The 13,759-nt window shown below is 39.8% G+C and overlaps 1 protein-coding gene across 1 annotated transcript; it reads right to left on the minus strand.

The window, feature by feature from the left end:
• Nucleotides 1–339: 339 nt before the first annotated feature.
• On the minus strand, nt 340–13,713 carry EAF2 (ELL associated factor 2). The gene is made up of 6 exons (XM_065841196.2): nt 13,519–13,713; nt 11,162–11,256; nt 10,370–10,506; nt 9,553–9,698; nt 5,676–5,942; nt 340–1,184 (listed from the first exon to the last, which is right to left on the minus strand). Exons 1-6 carry the CDS (start codon nt 13,619–13,621, stop codon nt 1,138–1,140), a joined length of 795 nt encoding a protein of 264 aa, XP_065697268.1. The 5' UTR covers nt 13,622–13,713; the 3' UTR covers nt 340–1,137.
• Nucleotides 13,714–13,759: the final 46 nt, after the last annotated feature.

The raw sequence follows: 13,759 nt of genomic DNA on the forward strand, positions 1-13,759 counted from the left end.
GGTCTTGAAATATAATTTCAAATGAGAAAAAAAAAATAAGACTGGGCAAACACCTTTTCTTCTCTAACACAGTATCACTTACCAACGACATTTGGATATAATCTGTAATACACATTCAGCAGTACACTAGCACTGCCAGAAACTTTTGGTGAGCTCTTATTAGGCTTTTTCTCAACATAGACAAAAGCAACAAACACTTAAGCCTTGCAGGCAGGGTGAGGAGTCTGTATTAGCTACAGCTTCACCGCTTTCTATTTGTTCACATGACCCTTCCACCAGTGTGACTACTGTAGGTAGAAAGTGGAATTCTTAACCAGTAAAACCAGAATCAGACAGAGGAAAATGATAAATATTGCTTTATTAAATTACTTTTATACTCCTACAAAGAAATTTTCTGATTTCTGTTACAGAATTAAATGAAGGAAAATCATTGCTGTCTCCGCAGTTACCTAAATTTAGATACAAAAAGGTTGTAAAAAGGCCAGCCTATTCAAGTTACATAAAAAAGGCAGAGAATAGATGAGTTCCCTTAGGAATCTTGAGGCTCAGAAATATAAAGTCCTATAATACAATGAAATTAAGAATTCAGCAATGTGTTGAACAATTGTAAACTGTAACTGCACTAGTGGACCGCATTATTCAGCAGTTTCCTTAAAGGTATGAACTGTGAACTGAACAAAAAGTGGAGCTGCCACAGCAGACCTCATTGAGTTGTCCTGCCTTTCACTCCCTCCAAGTAAAAGTTGTGAGATCAGCGTTCAGCATTTAAATGATAGGAAGGAAACTTGCCTCCATAAATATCAGAAAATTCTCCATTCCACAACTATTTATATAAAGTAACTAGCTCTTACAAGTCAGTTTCAAGTAAAACAGGTGGTTGAGGCAAAAATAATCAAAATCAGATCATACACAATTTTACTGTAAATACAGTAATTTGAAAGATAAACACAACTATAGCACTGACAGGATATATCAATGCTGCCGTATTATAGACATGATGCGTCAGTAGAAAATTAGGATGTCTATTATCAAAATCGAGGACATTCGTTCCAGTCTCTGGTAATCTAATCTTAGTGCAAAACAGATGCTAGGACATATTTAGCAAAAAAGGTGATACATTTAAGGCCAAAAATTTGTTCAGTCATCACTATCGCTTCCAGATTCACTCAGCTGCAAGTCATTTCCTAGAAGAAAGAGAGTCATCATATTAGTCATTTTCAAGGAAATACTTTTATTCTTTCAATATATTCCCTTTCCCAATTAAAGGTTTACAGAAACTAACACCAAACAGGTCAGGGAGGTTGGACTAGATGGTCTTTAAAGGTCCCTTCTAACCCAAACAATTCTTTGGTAAGATAATAAGTAGCTGTAGAATCAAACTCCCCAGTGACAGAACCTTAGAGAAATCGCTTTTCTACAATTTTAAAATCTTGGCAAGGAAGTCATTAGCCACAATGCAATTATTTAATATCACCAGATCACAAAAGACAACACCTAGCTATCTTTCCCACCCACATTTCCATGCATCGTAAGTGAGAAAACTGCTGGTGAAGGCAGTTTTGTCGAAAACAAGTTGGTTTTTTTGAAACACATCTGAATGCTACTCAGCTGTGCTTGAAAACAAAAGTGGTGTCTCAATCAAGAAGAGCAGCTCTTTGATGTGCCATTTAAAGATGTATCAGTGACCTACTATTTCCAACAGGTTTGGGAACAAGTGAACAAACAAAACATCAAAAGAGATTTTGCACAGCACTTTAATTTAATGGAGATATATATATATGTGTGTGTATATATATATATATATATATAGAGAGAGAGAGAGAGAGAGAGAGAGAGAGATATTTCAAAATGGAGAAGTAAGAAGAAAGACTGCATTGTGCTTGCAGTGGATGTCCATAAACTTAGCGGATGGGAGGGATGGAATCTTTCCAGGATGACAGGTAACTAACAAAAAAATACAGCAGCTTGCTATACAGAATCTACATCATATCTAGCAACTTTCCACACATTTTAATACTTGGTTCCAACTAGTATGCTTTTATTCACAGCTCCCTTTTCAAACAGCCATTAAGAATAAAAAAATAGGGGGCAGGGATACATCTCAGGTTGTACAGAAATGGCCTAGAGAGCAAAGAAAAGAAGAGAAAAAACCACTGAAACTGAGTGGGCACACTCTTTTCACATGCGATTTCCTCAGCTGCAGAACCCACCCTTCACAGATCACTTTTAAAGATGGGGAAAAAAGTAACCTCAATGGGGTTAACCCAGCAAGGCTCTCAGACTGGATCTTTTGTGATCCAGCACAATATTTCTGCCACAACACAGAAGTCTTTAACACAGCTGCATTTAGCCTTCCTTTGTTTTCTATTGTGTCATCATTAAAGCTTAGAAAGTGGTACATGATTCTCTACAACAATATAGAAAACACTTCATGTAAGATAAGAATAGCGAAGATGGCTGTTTCCAGCAATCTTTAAAGTACTACTGTAGACTATTCTTTTCCAGTTCTCCATATAGACAAATTTACAGTCATGTCATTTTAATAAAAGTTAAAAAGCAATTTTGAAAGAACAAAATCAAGTAATATGTCAATAATCATTCAGGACAATGTATTATCTCGAGAAGTAATATCTCAAGGCGTTAGTAAATTAAACTCACGCATTTCTCACTCAGAGGAATACTTCCAGTGCATTTTTAGAAATGTCAGACCTGTTGTGCACTACCTACTTTAGGAGAGGACTGAGAGTACAAATAAGAAGATAACTTTCCAAATAGTGATTCTGCAGCCTTTAAAAGTTATTTCAACATAGTTAATAGAAATTACACAAACCCTGTAACACCAGCCAAAAATACCAATGCTTGTGAAAGCCAGCAGATGGGAAAAGCAAGAGCTCCAAGTTCCAGAGTCAGAAATAATGCATTAGGATTTACTTCAGCAACAACTTTCTGCCCCATTTTTATAACCCTACCTGTAAAAAACACCTTCAGAGAGATGGCAAAACATTATCAGACTGGAGTTGGTAGTTTTCAGATGGGTTTGGTGCAAGAATGGGAAGTTCATTTAACTGAGACTTTGCAGAAACATCTAGACTCTGTACTTATGAGGCAGCAAAAAAATTGGGGAAAACTGTTGAATTTGGTTTTCACAGTGCCCACTGCTTATTAGCAACGTGAATTGGGGAAATAGGTTGTGCTGCAAATGATGACATTTCCTAAGCTTTTAAATCTGAATACAATACATTCAATTGAATTCTTGCAAGTCATAGGGGATAGGGAAACTCATAAGAGCGAGCTATTTCACAGACCTTTATGATCACACCAATACCAAACTAATACACGGGAAAATTATTTCCTGACCAGGTGCTTGTACCAGCCCCAACTATCAAAAGAGGTGAAGTTGTGCTGAATACTATGTACATAACACAAGGCCCCAGAATAGCTAATCTCTGCTGGATTTTCTTTGGAAAGTTACTTTATTTAACATAACTCTTGTTCAAACAAAATGTAGACATAAAGCAACATATGATCAAATAGTTAAGAAAAACAGATTTATTAGTGCCACCCTTTACAAGCTTTGTTATAAGGCAAGTTGTGAGCCTATGTAATCAACTCCTGTTGGTATAAAGGGAAAGAAGCTGTATTTTGAGGGCGAGGGGCAGTCTTGAGCCCCGGATTCCTGAAGAGCTAGATCATGTATATCTGACAAAAGTATTTGATTACGATGCTTCTAAACGCCACCTCCTGTGCTTTCCAAGTTCCACAAAACCTCAGCTGTACGATTTCTACATGCAAGATGAAACTCTGTGCTCTAACCCTTCCCCCAGCACACAGCAAGGCGAAGGAAAACTTCACTGATTACCTCGCATGGCCCCGACTCTACAGAGGTGCACAAAACTAGTCACGTACATAAGCAGTCAAACCTCAAAACAGGATTAGACAAGCAAACAGCTTGTGCTGACATTTGTTGATTCAATATTTTATTTTTGTAAAGCATTATTTGAGATAGAAGTGACTGTGCAGGATCCCAACTGAAAACTCTTGCCATTCAACCACTTGCTGTCCATTTAGTTTCTCCAGGTTTCACTCTCCTGCCAAATTCCTTCAGCAAGGGAGCTAGAGAAACACATTCTCCTTGAATGTAACTTTTTGATCTGTCTAGTTCAAGTGTACTTCAAGTGTTAACTGTACTGGACATTGGGAACAGAGCCATTTAAAGCAGTAAATAGATCTGTAACCATAATATAAGTAAATGGAATTAAGCTGAAGACCTAGGAAAGCTCAGTCAAGCCCAAGGCTTGATGCTACAGAGGTTCTACCTGTCAATGGGGTTCAAGCACCATTGAGCCACCAGCTTTCCATGTAGTTATTTTGATATTGTCATGTTTTAAGCTGTGTTTTCTCACTATGACTGTTGGAACTGGAGAATTTGGCCACCTGTACTTGTATTTCTCAATGGAAGCTTTGCCAGCTGGGATTCTGTCACTGTGGATAGAGCTTAATCGCTTTTTCATAACAGTTGTATCTAGTGCATGAAGAATGGGAAATCCCATCTGTAAATAAGGGTTGAAACAAATGGCACTCAAAAGTTACGCAAATTATAAACACGAAAACATTGTTCTCTATAGTGGTAATAACATGAATGCAGCATTTAGTCCTTCGCACGCATACTCACAGGACTTTTCAGTCTGATCTTATCTATTAATGCAGTACATAAATAACCAGCACAGATATTTAATTAAGTATTCAAATACTAGCTACAAAAAAACCTGTTCGTGTTATATATTAAATACTGAAATAAAAGTAGATCTGCCAGACTCTAAAATTTCAGTATAACAAGTTTACATATAAATGGTAAACCATAAAGATCTTAGGCTGCAAACCAGGATTGATGGGAATTTCTTCAAACCATGACCCTGCAGCTAAACATTCAATTAAAATTGTAATAATTTTTGACGAGTCACCAAAGCTGAACACTCACATTTATGCCTGAAAACTCCTGCTATTTAGGTAGTAAACTAAAGATTCTCTACCTAGTTGGATTTTCTTTTCCGTCCAAACTCTCCTTTTTTGAATACACTTAGCACTCAATTCCAGGCTGCACAGCAACCACTTATTGAAGAACATCACAGCTACTCTTCAAATTACATTTTTAGTCGCCTGAATGGGTGGAAAAAGATAGTATCACCTGAGAGCAAATTGCTTCCTTCCTTATATGCCAAGGAGTTTTGCCATGATGCCCAGTGAAACAGTGCCATGAACAACAATAACTGAAGTAGCTAAGAATACACCATCTCTTCTCTAATTCGAAGTATTACCAGTATACAATCCCACAGTCCTACCCAAGAAATTATAAGCATATGTTTTGGGAGTGCCCTGTTAGTTCAAGTATTTTCAATGCAAAATTACTGTTCTCCAGTCCCAATGTATATACCTGGGAGGAAGCCAGAAGAGCTTCGGAAATATTTTCAACTGCATCAGCTTTAATTTAATATCTCTGGGGACCAAGAACCTTCCAGCCTAGTGTCTAATTCAAACCACTGCTGAACAATCAGACCCTAGCATCACTTCCCACAGTGTTAATTATAACCAAAATATACTTAAAAACAATATGGTTTCCTCTCAGAATCTTGATGTCTGGAACTGTGCACTAAGAAAAGAACAGCCTTTGTACTTACGTAGTGTATTCATCATATGACCACTGCTCTCCTGGGATCTGTTATGACTGGCATCTTTGTCAGGGACAGCCTGCTGTGGTATGGCAGACACAGTAGGCTGTGGCTGCAAATATGGCATTGACATAGGAAGGGAGGGCTTCATTTCCTCATCTTCAGAATCACTAGAACTATTTTCACTGCTTGATGAAGAGGATGAAGAACTTTTCGAGTCAGATGAACTGTCAGAGCTACTCAGCTGGTCCATGATGCTGGCTTCTGCTTTCAGCTCTGCAAACAGTGTGATTAGGTTTTCAGTTAACATTTGTCATAATTGAAATAAGAAGAAAAAAAAAGATAAAGCAACAACAGAAATCAGGTAAACACACTGTAGCAACAACAAGACCACCACACAAAAATCCCACCAAAACTCTCCAGAACAACAAAAAGGGCACAAGGAAGCATCCAGCCTGTCATGTGGTTTTCTTCTTTCATAGCTTGGGCACTTTCTCCCTTTCAAGCCAAGTGTTAGAACAAGGGTGACTGTGAACCCAAATGCTAAGCCCACATTCCACAGGGTAGTGCATCCCACATAGCTTTTGATATCTGCAGCTGACAAATCCTCTGTATTTTCCTTAGCATGCCTGAAGATGCCTTTCACTGACTAAAAGCTAAAGTTTCAATCACACATATAAGTTTGCTGTAAGATGTCTGCAGCTGCACCCAAAAAGTTTCCCAGCAGTTCAGCATTACAATCAATACACTTGTTCGGACTTTGTGACGTTTTGCTCAAAACCGAGTTAAGTTTGAGAATATCCAAAGGAACCACCTACAGTTTACTATTACGAAGATTTCACCAAATCCTTTTTCCCTTGTACATATGGGGATGGGGGTAGGAGATCTAGAACAACAAGAGGTAGACAAGAAATACTGGAAATTAACAGATCAAACTCACTCAACCACATTGCATTCTTGATGAAATAACACACCTGACTACAGTAATATTTAGGAGAGTATGACTGGATAGATTGTCCTGCACAGTATGTGTTTTTATATGTTAGCCGACGTGCAGCATACAGAGGAATTTCAGTCTTGTAGAATGGCTACACATAATAATTGTGCAAAATAGGGGTGCTGCTGAAGCAAGAAGTCTGAAACAGACCACTGAATCATGGTGGATGGAGGTTTTATACAGTGACTTGAGGAGTTACCCAGAGTGCAGAAGTTCATCACTACACAAAATTGTAACTACCCAGACATTTGTAAGATGGTCTTACAAGCACCTGGAATATTTCAGGAACAGCTTTGATATAGCAGACACGAAAAGCAAGGTGGAGAGTGGCTCATCTCACTTCAGATTTACCCAACACAGAAGAACAGGTTGAAGACAAAAGTCACAAAGATGCAAAATGTCTCAGAGTTTAATCAAGAGAAGATGGAAAAGCAAAAGAATATGTTTGAACACCAAAAGAATAAGTTTGAACACAAAATTCCATGAATCCTTCCAATTCTGTGTTATCAAAGGCCACTCTAAAGGACACATGCTTAGGCCGGTCAGCCTTATCAGAGGTCAGTCTAAAGAAAAATGGTGTTCAGGAAAAATGGCACCTGCAATAGCACAGCTATGGCTGCAAGGACACACTAATCCAGTGCCAAGGAAGAATAGAAATTACAATTAAAGACCATACCGGCTGACTTAAATGTAACCAAAGAGAGGGTGAGGGGAAAATTACAAAAAGGAAGGATCGTCCTGTTACTAAGGATGTGTATAGGAGAACAGCTTAAAGACAGAAAAGGAACCAGAAAGGCTAAGGCAAAATTAGGATGCAACTGGCCAAAATATCAGGAAGCAATTTCAAAATTAATTCTAGAGAAGAAATGCCAACAAAAGAACTGATCTACCACACATCTGGAGCTGTAAGCTAACAAAGATACCACTCAAGTCCTATGCACTTAATTTCACTTCCTCCCTGCTCTCACTAATGTCTAATACGAGAAAAAAATTAAGCATAAGGCTAATAGTTAATACCAATACCAGATGAACAAGATCCCTGCCTTGAATTTTGAAGCAATTTGATCTGACAGAATTTAAATTAAGTATTTTCAAACAGCAAAGGAAGAGCTGTCCATATACCGGACAACAAAGGCAAAGTGATCTTCCCCTACCTGAGCGAGTTAGTAACAAGTTCAAGGTAGTGTATGTAAGCAGGAACAGTCAGTTACAAAACCACAGAACGATTAAGTAGGCGACACTTCGGAAGAATTTGTGAGTTTCTGTGGATTACTACACACAGTTGTACTGCACCATGCTATTGTAGAAATGACAAGCATTACACTGGGTTTAGTCTTTGTGTGTAGAGATGAATGCTGCCAGCAAGGCAGTCTTCTTGTTCAATGCAGCACTGCTAAAACCTTAGCTGAAACAGTAAATGTGTTCAGGCACTGTACCTCAGGAAGACTTTGGACTTGTTGGAAGATACCTAAAGGAGAGTGACAATGCATCAGGGATCTAGAAAACTTAATATCTAAGGAAAGATTGAACCAGCGGGCATCATTTGGCATGAATAATGGGAAAGCCATAGCAACTTCTGAGTATACAAAGGACTGCTCAAAAGCAGAAGAGTAATTGGGTCTATACTTGCATGATAAAGATGAAAATAGTAAGGACTTACTGTAAGATTATTTATTAGTAAGAACCTGAACAGTAAGGTGAGCAAAGCCCTGGAATGGCTTGCCAAAGAAAACGCAGGCTCTGTCACTGGAAGGCTTTAAGAACAGGTTAAAAATTATGTCAGAAATCTGACTTTAGGACAGAAGGATGGACTAGATGGCTCTGCAGTGTCCCTAACACCCCTGTTTGTCAATAATTCCACATTTTTCAACAGTACTCAAAATGGGGCTGGCACTACACCAGAGTTTGATACATGTTGGCAGTCACTTTGGTGACTTGTAATATGTTTGACACCACCACACCCTCCGAAATAGCAGACCACCAAGACAAAGTATCATTTTATTCTGTGTGCCCTAGTGCTCTTTCCTCTCTGCAACCTAACATGTATTCTAGTACTGTTCTGTGGTATAGATTTCTGGTCAGAGTTTAAGACCAAAATGGAGGTGGAAAAAAAAAAAAAAAGAAGAAATGGAAAACAAAACAAAATACTTCATAATGACCAAGCTAAAAAAATATCTGTTTAAAGGAATTCAAAACATCTTGGGAGGCAGATGTCAATTCCAGTCAATGAAACTGCCACCTGTCAGCATTTCTGTAGCAAGTAATTACCACCTGCCGTCTTCCTCACCCTCTGAAAGGAAATAAGGCCTCCTATTAAGTGAAACATGAGTGTCACACCAAGCCAGAGTCTTTCAAGAATATATAGTCCTGTTCAAGGCTTTTAGCTGTCTTTTGCATTGAAACTTCATCTTTCACAAGGTCCTATCCAGTAATTTTAAATGTATTTTGAACTGTAAACCACTGTAACCTATATGTTTGCTGCATGCAGAGAAAGAATGAGGAGTGATGTCAAAATGGAAGTGACTCAGTTGGTTTCAGTGCCTCAATACAATCAGCTACATACTTGGTTAAAGCAGCAGCAGAAGACAAAATCAAGGACAGTGAGCAGTGGGACCCTTGGCGTTATTCAGCCTAATGGTTCATCTGATTTTTTACCTTAGCAAGTTTCAAATACTGCTTTGTTCCCACTTCAGCCAGTGGTCATTCCTATACAAGGGTAAAGTGCTTACCATAATCAGCTTCTAGTGTGAATCTCAAAAAAAAAAAAAATTTAAAAAAAAAACCAAAAAACACAACCAACAAAACCCACAAACAAAAAACCTTGGCTCTTAAAAAGTAATTGTTAGTTAAGAGAAAAGTTTCCAAAACTTTCGTGCCAGTGGAGCTTACCTCGTTCAATATCATCCATAGGAGAAGATGGAAACATCTTTTCTTTTGGTGGAGAATTTTTAACATTGTTTGGAACCTTGGTCGCATTTCGCATCTGCTGCTGTTGCTGCTCTATGCGAGACTGGACTTTACTGCTTCCTTCAGCTCTGTGCATAAGAGCAAAAGATTTTTAATTACTAGAAGATCAGACACAAGGAAAAAGGCAAGAATACAGGGGATACAGTACTTTAAGTTATGGAACTATTTGTCACACCTTTCTGAATAGCATAATTAGATTTTTAGGTACATTATAATGGCATATAAGTATGTATAGATTTTATATATATATATACACAGTACTAACAACTTCTTAACCCTTTTTCAGTTCATTTTTTTTTTTTATATACCTGGCTAACCAGGATTACTTAAAAACAACTCTGCTGGAAATCACTTACTCAGACTTAGCAGCAAAGAAGAAAAAAAAATAAAATCTTGATATAAGAAAAAACAAGCTATTAATATTACTGAAACATGTCACAAACCACTTTCTAAACATATTTCCCCCTACCCTCTAAACACATCAGAAAATAGTTACCATCTCTTTCAACAATGTGGCAGTTCTTAGTTAAAATTAAAATCCCATTTCTTTCTCCAGTCAAGACTCAAAAGCTGTGAAGCCAGTGAGAAAGCAGGCTTGTCACTCTATTGAACAAGGCCAGGTACTTTCTAAAAATGACATTTTGCTAAAAACAGTAGTCCAGCATCTCAGTTTAGACTGAGTAACAAATCAGTTTTCACAATGAGTAAAGCACAGCTGTTTCTCTGGTAAATCACCCACCTTGTTTTTTTCACAGTGATGTTGCTACTAAGTTTCTCTAGGCGGCATTCTCCAGTGTCGTGGTTGATAATTAAGATACATTCTTTCATGTAAGGTTTCTTTGAGCCCTTGAACACAGTCACCGGTGGAGTCGAGCCCTATTGAATCAGAAGTCCAGTAAGTGTTACTCCTACAGTCTTTTTTTTTCTTAGGAACAGCAATCCACCACAGTAATGACAAGTTCACTACAACTGATCCTTTCTAGCCTTTAAACATGTTATTGGTTGATTCAAATTAGTCATAGTAGCCATGACCAAAAGCAGCTGGAAGGGGATTTCACCCAGCTTGGCTTAATTTGAAGCTGATTAAATGCTGTTTTCCCAAAGAGACCATGCTCATTGCAGGACTCCTTTTACCAAAAGGGGTGTCAGTTCCCATATCAGCAGAGCAGTAAAACATGGCAGGCAGTAAATTTTCCCTTTCCAGTCTTTCCTGCTTTAGAACTGCACTAGAGCAGTAAATACCAAGGGGAAACTTGCACTGCCAACATCCACATGAAGCTTCTCTGTGTACGCAACACTTCTGGGTCATCCTACAGCATATTTGCAATGCGGCGAATACACTTAAAGCTACAGTGCAGCTCTTTAACCTCTAGGTCTTTGTAATTTTATGTTCTTAGAGCAATTATTTTTCTACTCTAAAAATCACATGGCTCTGATACAACACTTCATATCCTTCTATACTCAATTTAATCTTAAGACAAGAAAATAAATCATTCCCTTAGGCCCACTGCTCTTCAGCCACCCCACTCACCTCAATATTTGGCAGTGTTATTGTCACCTGTTCACCTTTGCCAACTTCAAGGTCTCCTTCACAGGACATATCAATAGATGCAGGCTTAAAGTCATCTAAATTTAAAAAAACAAACTGGATTATTGACAGGCTTTTCAGGAATCTTATAAATGTAGACACCTTTCAGTCACAGTTCGAGGTTATTAAGTTAAAGCCTTTTTGCTAGTGTATCACCTACCGTTCCCCTGAGCAGATAATTCCGTAAGTCAAGAGAATTCAAAGTTAAGATGGTTTTCCTAAGATTCAGTATAAGTGTTAAAACCTTTCAGTTAAAATTGCAAAAATGTATTTAGGTTTTAATGGATAAAGAGGCTGAGTGAGCTGTGTTATACTTCAAAAGATAAATCCTCACATAATTACTTTCAGAAAAAGCAGTAAGCAGTTCTTGAAAATGTTGATCCAAACCATGGGAGACGTAGACAAGAAGTCACTGAAAATGCAAAGTACAACACCAATCCTCAATATCCATTTCTATATCCTTTTCTGATTTTATTATAACATACATGTAAGAAGCTGACCAAAACTTGAGTTTCAGTAAATTTATTTTTGTCAAAAGTGAAATTACTTCCCTATTAAATGTTAGATTCCTTTTTCTCTTTTTTTGACGTCTAAAATGTAGATCGAAATAAGTTTTAAACAAAAGAAGATACCAATTTCTGGCCCTTTCCAAAAATCTGAGACATTGAAAATGAGCATGTGTTCAGGCACCAGCACTGCAGCCATGTAACATACATATAAGCAGGTTACTATGAAGTATTATTTCCACCACAAATGGACTAGGAAGGGCTAGAGCCAAAGGGCCTGCCTGCATAGACAGAGATGGGACGGAATCAAGAGGCCCTGCAAGGCACGTGCTAACACATGCGGGTTTGAACCCGCGGTTCTAGTGATCGCCCGTCAGGCACACAGGGGTGTCAGGCGTTCTGGGGAGCAGCACCCTGTTGCAGCTGAAGGGAGGCAACAGAGGGACTGGGCACGCAAAGGTCACCCATGAGACAGCACACGCTCCTGGCCTCGCAACCTGTCACGTCACCCACGGCTGGCAGTGCTCTGTTATGGCTGGGCAGCTTCCCAGCTCAACAACCGCCTGCGAGCCACGGGCCAGGCAGCACAGACCGCAGCTGGGAACCCTGGCTCCAGCTCACACACTGACCGGGCGAGAAAACCAGGCTCCAGGAGCTGGTGGGCAGGATGGCAGGCACAGCAGAAGGCTTGGAGCTCAGACACGGGCTACAGCCCCTGTTAACCTTGTTTATGGTAAAACCCCACACATCATCTTATGGGGATAAGGGTAAAACAGTTCCAAAGTTTATCATCGGGAATTAGAGAATGTTTGCTTTAATATACGGCCACTGGGTGGTTAATACTTTAGAAAACGAAGACATTGATTCCAGTATCCATAAACAGACTTCTGATCTTAACTTTTACACTTTACTCATTTGTTAACAAAAACTTAGGGTGTCAGGGAAGGGTATTTTTGCACATGCCTGTGACAGAACTGATGAATGTGCCAGTTTCTACGTCTCGTTTGTTGGAAAGAAAGAGAGCTTTCAAAACAGATTTCAGAATAAATCATCAAGCTACAGGAGTCAGCAAGAAATCATAAAGGCAGGAGGTACAAGAGGTTTTCAGTACACTTTAAAATTAGGATAAATTTCAAGTTATGGCATTTGTTTAAATCCCTTGTATAGCTTTTGCTCACTCCCTCTCCCCCTCCTATAGACAACCCTACTAAGTGCCGTTCCATTTGCTCACAGAAAGCACTTTACCCATCACGCTGCACTGCACAGGGGACATTCTCCAGAGAACGTACGTGAGACCGAATCTTGGGGATCGGTCTATAAATAATGAGACATCAAAACCAGAAGCAGCAGCCCTAAATTACCAGAACTATAATCCTAAGAGCATTTGTTTCCTAGCTACCCTCAGAATCCTTGAGCATACACCTCTCTAGATAGTAATTATGTACTCAGGGAGGGTATAACGAGCTTTGTGATTAATACCGCCTTTAACCTTTGATTGCTGAATTACACTTCTGGAAAAACTAAGCACAAGGAAGGATGGCAAAGCCAGAGTTTTCTGGGTTCCAGCAAAACTGAATCGAGAGATTATTCTGGATGCAAAAGGCATAAAAATGTGAAGTTAGTGCCCAGAAAGCAGCGAGGGGCATCAGCCCCAACAGCGTTGTCGTCCCTCAGGGAACCGGCGGGCCCGGGGCGTGGGGGGTGGGGGCCCGGGTGCCGCCGTTCGGCGGCACATGGGTCCTCCCAACCCGGGCCCGCGGGTCCCCTAGGGGGCCGCCCCATTCCCACACTCACAGCGGACGGTGTGGAAGGCGCAGCGCGGCTGCTTCTCGAAGGTCTCGCCCAGCTTCAGCACTCGCTCCTTGGGATCGAAAACCGACGGGACGGCTCCGTTCATCGCGGCGCCCCGGACCGCGCCTCACACCATGGCGAGCCCGAGCGGCCGCCGCCGCTGCCGCCGCCGAACATCCCTCGCACCGCATTGGACACGCCCACACACCCCCTTCTGCCTGGGTTGGTCCCGCCCACCTAGCGT

Source organism: Patagioenas fasciata, chromosome 7 (genome assembly GCF_037038585.1).
Source record: "Patagioenas fasciata isolate bPatFas1 chromosome 7, bPatFas1.hap1, whole genome shotgun sequence".
NCBI lineage: Eukaryota > Metazoa > Chordata > Aves > Columbiformes > Columbidae > Patagioenas > Patagioenas fasciata.